Genomic DNA, 8,876 nt, shown 5'->3' with positions numbered 1-8,876 from the left:
GGCTAAGACTGATTTGCCTCTTGTCATTGCTTGAGTCCTGGTTACTGAGTTTTGGATCTCAGGTCAGGATTCCATGCTGACGAACCAAGGAAGCAGTGTGACTGTTGAACTACTTCAACTCTGGCTACCCTTTTAGGAGACTAGCTGGAGTTTTTGGCTTAATTCTGAGCCAGCCCGAGCTGTTGGAACCTTTTGGGGAGTGAATGGAAGATCATCACGCTTGCCATTCCATCTCCTAAGTAACTTATTTCCTCTGCAACCTCCTGTCCTCAATTGGGCAGGAACAGGAATTTTTATAAAAATTTCGAATTAACAAAAACAAAATCCACCAAAATTCTAAGGGTTAACTTTCATGCATTCGTTTGGTCCCAACTGGTAAATGAGAATACAGATTTTCCAGTAAGATTACCAGATGCAAATGATAACAATTATTTCTTAGTAGAAAACTAAACTGATTATATTTCATGACTACTTTTATGCTTTTTAGGATTTATTTAATAAAATGCTTTTATATTACATATTAAGGATTAAACTATAAAAGGGGGGCACAACTAAGAGGAAAACCAAACAATAAAATTCTGCTGACCTTTTAGAATAAAATGTATTTGTCATTGATATGAAAATAAATTGTGCTTTCAAAAACAAACATTTTTTGAAATTTATTTCTAAAAGTCAAACCTTAAAAAAGCAACATGTTTATACTAAGGATACATGCATGAGCAAAAAAAAAAAAAGCACGGGAATACAAAAGTGAACATAGTAAACTTTTAATTAATACAGTATTCTGGATACAAGTAGAATACTACTAGATAAGAACTGTATTTACTTCTGGAATCTATGGTTATAGACTGAGATAAACCAAGGTTTAGGATAGCCACTTCACTATTCACATTTTGATCAGTGCTGAGCAGAAGCTAAAGAAAATTTTAGGCCAAGACTTCCAATGATATTATAGAATCAACCTCTTATGTAAATGCATCAAGTTCGCATGTTTTCATGTGAGCCTGTTCTCACTGAAAAACAGTCAGGGCAGGTCAAACCATGGAGCCCTTACAGAGACTAAGCACCGGGTGAGGAATTGTCTGTGGCTTTTGCTTTGGACCACTTTCAACTTTATTTTACTTAAATGTGTTTTTCATTAATATTCACATACAAACTCTTGCAGGCAAAATGAACTATTCAGCCTGGAGATCTTGCCAACAGTGTCTATGATTGCTTTAAAGCAATTAATACTTCACAACAATCCCAAGCTGACATTTAATTAGTTATAATGGTTAAGATGCAGAACTTTTTAAGTTTTCTGGTCCCAGAAATTTCAGAAGGGCCAAATGCATTAAACTCAAAGGAGCATTTGTTTTATTTGAAAACAAAGCAAAAAGAAACATTAATCGTAGATGATAACGGATAAAGTAGCTATAAAGGCTCTCATACACAATCACCCTGTACAAGATGATTACAGCGTCCTCCAGGCTTGCTCTACGCCCACAAAATCAGAAAGAAACCAACAAGAAGGTTAACATTTCAACAAACCAGGAACTATTTACTGTAAGCATATATGAACTTCTGGAAGACATACTATCAAACTTGGAGAAAACACTATTAACAGGTAAGCATGTATTGAAGAAGGCAGTTTATAAATCAAACATTACAAAGCTTATGTTTATGCGTACAACTTACAAAATAGAAAAAGCTATTTTTCCAATAGTATAGCATCACACTAACACTATATTGTTAAGAAGGCTTCTGTACATGTTTACTGTATCTCCAAAGCAGCATATGCCTCAGACTTTCTCATTTATTATTTAACTTATGCCAATCAGTTTCTTGGACTTATACCAGTTTGAGCAGGCTAAAGCAATCTTTCTGCTTTATTTAACTATGAGACAAAGCTAACCAGTTTTAGGGAACCAGCCTCATAATCAGTAAAGAGAAAATATTATACCCTCGCAAGATGGAACACTCTTAAGGACATGATAGAATCCAACAGCCAAAAGGCTATGCCCCTAGACAAGAGTCCAGGAGGAAATATTTAGGAGCCTGGAATTACACATTGTTACATGAGACCTAAATGATTAGCTCGCCAGTAACTATTAGAAATTCAAACACAACTTACGGATATTTCTCTAGTGCAACATCATCCAGCTTACTGCTTAGAACTACTAAAAGCTGACCTGCCACTACATGTTTGTGGTTAGTGCAAATTAAAACCAACACAATTCGGAGCAGGCTGAATCGTGGAATTCCAAGGAATTAAATGATTAACTTATTTCTGAATTCTGAAAATAGTGCTACTAAACTCAATTATTTCCCTAGCCATTTAGATTGTCTACCGTCTTAGACAATTAAAGTGAAATATGGTTGCCTGCAAATTCCTTCTTAGAGGAAATAATAGCAAAACACATTTTGGTTGAACTTTGCTGCTGGTCTCCTTATGCACTGCTTTACTAATGAGAGCACTACTGGAGGCATTTATTATGCTAACTGTAACATAACCAAAGCAAGAAAAGTCATAGTTAAAACTCTGACAAACGATTTTCTTGGGGTAGGCTTACTTTTTTAAGTGAAAATAAATCAAAATCTAAAATCACATGGCCATTTTTGACAACAATCCTTTTCTTACTTTTGTTTAATTCCCAAGTCACACGGGATATCCTTTCTTGGAGCTCTGTAATGGGAATATATTTTATAAAAAACTTCAAAGTAAGTGGTTTGAAAGAATTTAAGATTTTCAGTTAAAGCACTAGCCCAAGTTCTCAGCCGTTACATTTTTAAAATACAACTTAGGTTTGTGACAGACAACATTTAGCTGGGCTAAGCTATTCTGATAACCTTACAGCTTGAGGTTCAGACAGATCATTTCCTGACCAGGGTTGACCTTTAATTGTCCTCACCCAGACAGCTATGCAAGCATACTGTCTGAATGCCACTACTCTTTAGAATTTCTAGGTAATTCTTTACCATCCATGCTTAAAAACCTTATACCACCAGGCACAAAACAGATAAAAGTGGAAGCAACCTTGTTTCTAATCTACCTCTCTAAATAAACTTAAAAAAAAAAATCTTAAGGAAAACTTAATATTTAAATAGTAATTTCTTTATGATCTGTTTGGTCAGCCAAAAAGTAGCAATCCTCAATAAAAAGGAAACTTAACCATAAATTATCTAGCTTATTAAATTAAATGCCAAAGCCTTTCAACACTAAGATATAAAGAAAAGTTCGTAAATTCAAGATGATGCTCAAAATGAAACTATGGTTCAAAAATGGGTTCATTGTGAGACTAAAATCTTGTCACTGCTAAATTCCCTACAGCTTTTGGCACTGACATTAAAAAGAAAAAAAAAATTCAGTCTTTTGGTCATTTGAAGCTACTAAATAATCTAGGCATTTAAAAGGGAGAAAAAAAAAAAGACAGTGAGGAACTGAAGGCTAATTAAGGCAACTACCTCAGATACAAGTAAAACAGTTGAAATAAAATCATTTCTGCTAGGAAGCTGAAGAGAAATAACAGTTTCCTTTCACCCCTTCCTGTTGGAAGAGGATCCTCTAATCAGAAATAATTCCTCTAAGTTACTGAATGGTGTTGCCTGGCAGCGACTTCAATTTCCTACACTGGTCTTCAACCCAAGTAATTAAGTAATCTCATAAGGAATAATCATACATGGCAACAGGGTAAGAAAGCAGGGCAGCTCTTCCATGCAAACATTTCAGGACAAAAGCCATCAATTTTAAAGATAACCATCAGGTTTCAGGAATCCTAGCACACTCTAAAGCCAAGTTTTGCTTTATACCATCGGTGACTAAAATGAACAAGTTTTGCAGTGAGATTTTTGTTTTTTTGCCTGCAACTATATACACATTGCAAAACTATTCTGCATCACATGATTTCAAATGAAATAAATATAAAAAATGAACCACACAATCAACACATAACTTTAATACTCCACATTATTTATCTTGATCACAATAGTGGAACCTCCTTGTCAACACTCTTGTGAGTTGAGGAGCTGATTTTCGTTCTCATATCCATCGGGCAGATACGCTCTCCTCAGCTGGTCTGACTTAGGTATGGAGCCTCCGTTCTTCACGTGGCGAGACAGGAAAGCACGCACGGCTGGGTGATCGGCCTTCTCGAGCGGGATGTTGGCTTCCAGGCACATTTTCACAAAGTCCTGGATAACACTGACTTTCTCTGTCTGCGCAGTACTGTTGCACTGCAGAGATGCAGTCAGCGGCCGCTGCTTCTTCCTCACGTTTTGCTCTTCAAATTCTGCCTTCCTCTTGGTATGAGTCTTTGACTTGAGGTGGTCACTAATGGCAGACTTGCGAACATGATTCAGAACCACATTGCAGGAAGTGCAGAAGAGTTTACCGCCATCTTCATGCAGCTCCCCTCCGAACTCAGTGACTCGATCCAGGGGAGTCACATACAAAGCAGTCTTAGACCGGTTCCGAGCAGGTGGTGCTGTTACTACAAATCTCTCCATTTTGACTCTCAATATGGTTCTTTCAAAAGAGAAACAAAGAATGACAAGTTCATTCTGGAGGTGATACAAGAAGCGTTAGGTATATAAACATTTGATGATTAAAGATTAATTCAACTCAGACTGTGTGTACATTAATCCCAACTTACCTGAAATATGTGAAAGGAAAACAAAACTACAGTAAGTTTTTATTGACAGGAAGGCCCATTCCTTCATTTCTATTCCATAAAATTCAAGTAAAATTACAACTATGGCAAAAGAACTAAAACTATCTCAGACATCACTGTCTCAGGAAAAGTTAGTCACAGGCCCACACTTTAGAGCACCAATTATGTTACACGGTGGCTCAACTGGCTAGTCCTCCCACTTTAAGCACCAGGATTCCATAGGGGCACCAGTTTGTGTCCCAGCTGTAATCATTTCCCACCCAGCTCCCTCCTTTGGCCTAGGAAAGCAGTGAAGACGGCCCAAGCCTTAGGACCCTGAGCCCACGTGGGAGAAGCAGAAGGTGCTGGCTCCTGGCTTCAGACCAGTTCACCTCTGGCCAGAGGCCACTTAGGGAGTGAACCTGCAGACGGAATATCTTTCTGTATCTCCTCTGTAAATCTGCCTTTCCAATTGAGGGAAAAAAAAGTTGGCCTCTGCAACCACACGGGAAACCGAATTCTAGTGCCCTGCTTTGGCCTTGCCCAGTACGGGCAACTCCAGCCATTTGGGAAGTGAAACAGCAGATCTCTCCCTCTGCAACTCTGACTTTCAAAGAAATAAATACTTTAAAATGTTGGTGTTTTTTTTTTTTTTTGCGATTTGCTCAACTTCAAGATGAAATTATGGTCTGTGTAAATGACAGGAAAAAAAAAAGCCTCATTTTTAGGTGTGCTAAAACTATGCTTTGTATCAGAAACAATGGGGGACTCCAGTTATCCACAGCAGAGAAGTAACAGCCGGGCAACACTAAAATATTTATCAAAAGAAGCTTACGTCGTCAATGTGTCTAGCTCTGGCGATGCCCAAGAATCCCTCTAGACATTTAATTCACAGATATTCTGCAAATTGCAGGTTTTAATAAACCTAATTTCATTTTTTTTCCCCATCAACATTTTTTTCTTCTATCACTCTCATTTGCCAAACATTGTTAGGCAATACAATGGCAGTGTGATTCCTGCCTAAAACTTAATTCCTACACATCTGTACTTTTAAGTTGATGGTTATGTACTTTATACTCCAAAAAAAATTCACCTCAATTACAATTACTGTTTCTAAAGTAGTTATGAAAAACGTGAAACTTATGCTAAGTAAAATGTCTTCTTCCACCTTAGAGATTTGGATTTCAACGTTTAAAAAAAATAAAGCAGCCCACAATTCTTTGCAGGGCAAAACGTCCAACCACTGCGCAAATGCGAAAGGCCCACATTTTCCAATGTCTCCTAGCTTTCAAAAAGTCTATTTGTGTTACTGCAGAGGTAAATCATTCACCCAGTGGAGGATGTTTGAGTTTACGAATCCGGAGAACAAAAGTATTTTCAAGGGATGTATTTTAAACAGATGAGAAAGTTATAAAGTTAAGTAATTGGCCAACAAAAGCGTCAAGTAATTTACTAGACCAAATAAAAGTCGCCCAAAGTGTTCAAGTTTAGATGTTTACCGGGTTAGTTTCCAGTTTTTTTCCTCTTGGTACTCAGCAGTGACTGGTCTCCCGCACAAGGCCAGAGAGGCATCAAACCCTGGCCCTTGCCGTCTGTTCAAACGCGGAGGATGCCTTCGATCAGTTTTTCAACAAGTGGTGGTGGGGAAAGAGTTTCTGGGCTTGTACCCTGCTTCCCCTGAGGTGCCAGGAAGTCATGCCTTTACTGCAAAACAAGAAATACAAATGGGAGGGGAAAAAAATGGAGGAAGAGGAGGGCGAGGGGGACGAGGGGGGCGGACGGACACACGAACGCGTTTGTCCAGCGCGACTCCCAGGCAGGTGTCTCTAAGAAGTGCACTCTGCAGACAGCTCGGCCCCAGCAGGCCGACGGCGCCGTCCGCCCTCCCGCGGCGGCCCAGGCCCGGGGCTCGGGCGAGGCGCGGGACCCGGCTGGCGTGTCGCCCGCCTCCCCCGCGCGCCCCGCGGCCTCGACCCCGCCGCCAGCCGCGGGCCCCGGGCGCTCGGCCGTCCCCGGGGAGCCGGCCGCTGTCAGGCTTCCCGTCTCCTCCCTCTCCCTTCCCCGCCCCCGGCTCCCCCGCTCCGGGACGCCAGGCCCCGGGCCCACAGCCCGCACCAACGGCCGGGCCCACCACCCTCGGCCTCCCCAGCTCCTCGGTACCGTCGGGTTGGGGGCCGCTGTTAGGGGAAGTGGACGAGGTCCGGCCAGAAAGGAGGGCTGCAACAGCGCGAGGGCGCAGCGCTGAAGCAAGAGGAGGACGCGCCGTTGCCGCCGCCGCCGCCGCCGCCGTTGCCCGAGCGAGCCCCGCGGCGGCCGCCGTGTCCCCCGCCGCGCCCCGTCCTCCTGCACCGCCTATGGCAGAGCCCGTGGGCGGTCCCCAGCAACCGCCGAGCAGCCGCGACCAACGAACGGCGCGGCTGTCAAAAAGACAGCGTCTTTGGCCAATAGCGCTGGAGAGGCGGTTAGGTGCATGATGGGCGGCTGCTTTTCTCCAATGAGGACTGGGGGCGTGGGTGGGCGGAGCCGGAAGTAGAGCCCAACCGAGAGGCGCCTTGTCCGGCTGGGGCGGAGGGAAGGGGGAGGGAGTAGAGGAGGAGGAGGAGGCGGAGGAGGAGGAGGTTAGCCCAGGCAGCTCCGGCGGCGGCGGCGGCGCAGGGGCTGGTACGCGCTGGGCGGCGAGAGCCTCATGGCGGAGGAGGAGAGCGATCAGGAGGCCGAACGCCTCGGGGAAGAGCTGGGAGCCATTGTGGAGCCCCCGGCGGGCCCGGTCGGGCTTGGCTGTGCCGGCGCTGGCAGAGTCGGCGGCTGCGGCGGCGGCGGGATCAGCAGTCGGGATTACTGCCGACGCTTCTGTCAGGTGAGGCGCCCGTCGGCCGCCCGGACTTGTCACCCGGCTCCCGGGCCTCCTCCTCGCGCGTCTCCCGGCCTGGTCGTCCGCAGCTCCTAGCGCCGTCCGGGGTCGGCTGCACCAGTCCCGGCAGGAGCGGGGTCGTGCAGCCCCGCCGGCGTCTCTGCCTTTTCTGGTTCGGGGTTTGAGGGGGTGGTGGGGGGGTGGGGAGGGAGAGGGCGTGGAGCAGGACGAGGGTGACCCCGCAGGCTTCGGGGTGGCCAAGAAAGTGAGAGTTGGTCGGGCCGTGGGGGTGGGGGCGAGGGGTCAGCTGGCCGGAAAGCCCGGTGCTGACACGCCTGCTCCTGCCCCGCGCAGACCCCTTCCTGTCCGCGGGTCCCTCCCACCCGGCCCCTCCGCACTTGCTCCGTCCGCCCTATTGCCCCTCGGCGGGGACCCTGGCTGCGCACCCCTCCCCCGCCGCGGGGTCCCTCCGTCACCCCGTGTCTCTGGGGACCCCGCAGGGCCGGGGCTCCGGGGGGCTTGGGTTGACTTTTATTTTCGGGCAGGGGTGCGTGAGGTTTAGGGGGGTTGCTGAAGGCGGATGGTTGTCATCTCTGATTTCCTGACGCTCCTCCCTGGAGACGCGCACTCTTTTCTAATTAACTGCTAATAGAAAAAGTCGTTTTTCTTCAACTATTACTCCGGTTACACCCCTGCCCCCCCCCCCCCTTTTCGTTAAATTACCATGTATTTTTCTTAGCCTGTGACGGTGAGTCGATTACTTTGCTCAGTCGATTACCATTAGGATTTGTCGCACTTTGACGCGTTTATAATCGAGTCTTATAGCACCGAGGTACTTGTTTAGGGGTAAAGTTTGTGTGGTCTGCGTTCTTATCTACCTGCGTTTATAATCTGAACTTTTTTTTCTCATTCGCCACACAGTTGTTTGGGAGAAAGGAATTAACTTTTCTATCGTTCCACTTCAAAACAAAACATGTTAAGCTTGGATGCAGTAGAGTTCAAATCCCGGCCCCACCACTTTTTAGCTGTGCTATTTTGGACAAATTACTTCATGTCTCCGTGCCTGGGTTCCCTCTGCTCTCATAGTTGTTAGCGACAGGGGCTTGTCGGGGTCCCTTTGGCGCCAACTCCGTTCTGGGAACAGGGATGAGATACGTTTTCACAAATGAGTGTCACAGTTGCTAGCTGGCTTGGTGTTGCTCCTTTAAAAGGGTGGGGTTGATGTATTAGTGTGAATTCTTAACTCTACAGTTTAAATTGTCTTTTGATTTCCCTGGTGTGGGATGAGTTGGTGTGGAGGTTGACGTTTTCCAGGATGTGTTCATTTCTGGGGCATTGCTCTCCATTTAAACACTTTCTAGAAAATGTGTGTTAATAATTATTTACTAGAAAGATTC

The 8,876-nt window shown here is 45.1% G+C and overlaps 2 protein-coding genes across 3 annotated transcripts in view; one reads left to right on the top strand and one right to left on the bottom strand.

Annotated features, from left to right (window-relative positions):
- Positions 1-646: 646 nt before the first annotated feature.
- CGGBP1 (CGG triplet repeat binding protein 1) overlaps positions 647-8,876 on the bottom strand; it is a 91,611-nt gene continuing 83,381 nt past the window's right edge. The window contains exons 1-3 of one of the 2 annotated variants that reach the window (XM_040980618.1): positions 6,789-6,924; positions 6,128-6,332; positions 647-4,504 (exon numbers count right to left, since the gene is read on the bottom strand). In XM_040980618.1, coding sequence (XP_040836552.1) covers positions 3,982-4,485 — 504 coding nt within the window. In that variant the 5' untranslated portion in view covers positions 4,486-4,504; positions 6,128-6,332; positions 6,789-6,924 and the 3' untranslated portion in view covers positions 647-3,981. Of the gene's footprint in view, positions 4,505-6,127; positions 6,333-6,788; positions 6,925-8,876 lie in introns of those variants that run through there. The other variant, XM_040980619.1, reaches the window with a different exon arrangement.
- The window catches only part of ZNF654 (zinc finger protein 654), an 87,153-nt gene continuing 85,549 nt past the window's right edge, over positions 7,273-8,876 (top strand). The window contains exon 1 of the mRNA XM_040980615.1: positions 7,273-7,485. Within this exon, the coding sequence (XP_040836549.1) occupies positions 7,315-7,485 (171 nt within the window). The 5' untranslated portion in view covers positions 7,273-7,314. The remainder of the gene's footprint in view (positions 7,486-8,876) is intronic.

The sequence above is a fragment of the Ochotona curzoniae genome, unplaced genomic scaffold, assembly GCF_017591425.1.
Source record: "Ochotona curzoniae isolate NIBS_2020 unplaced genomic scaffold, NIBS_Ocur_1.0 contig_3498, whole genome shotgun sequence".
Classification (NCBI taxonomy): Eukaryota; Metazoa; Chordata; class Mammalia; order Lagomorpha; family Ochotonidae; genus Ochotona; species Ochotona curzoniae.
The sequence above is the reverse complement of the archived record's forward strand: the minus strand, read 5'-3'. Positions and strand labels throughout refer to the sequence as shown.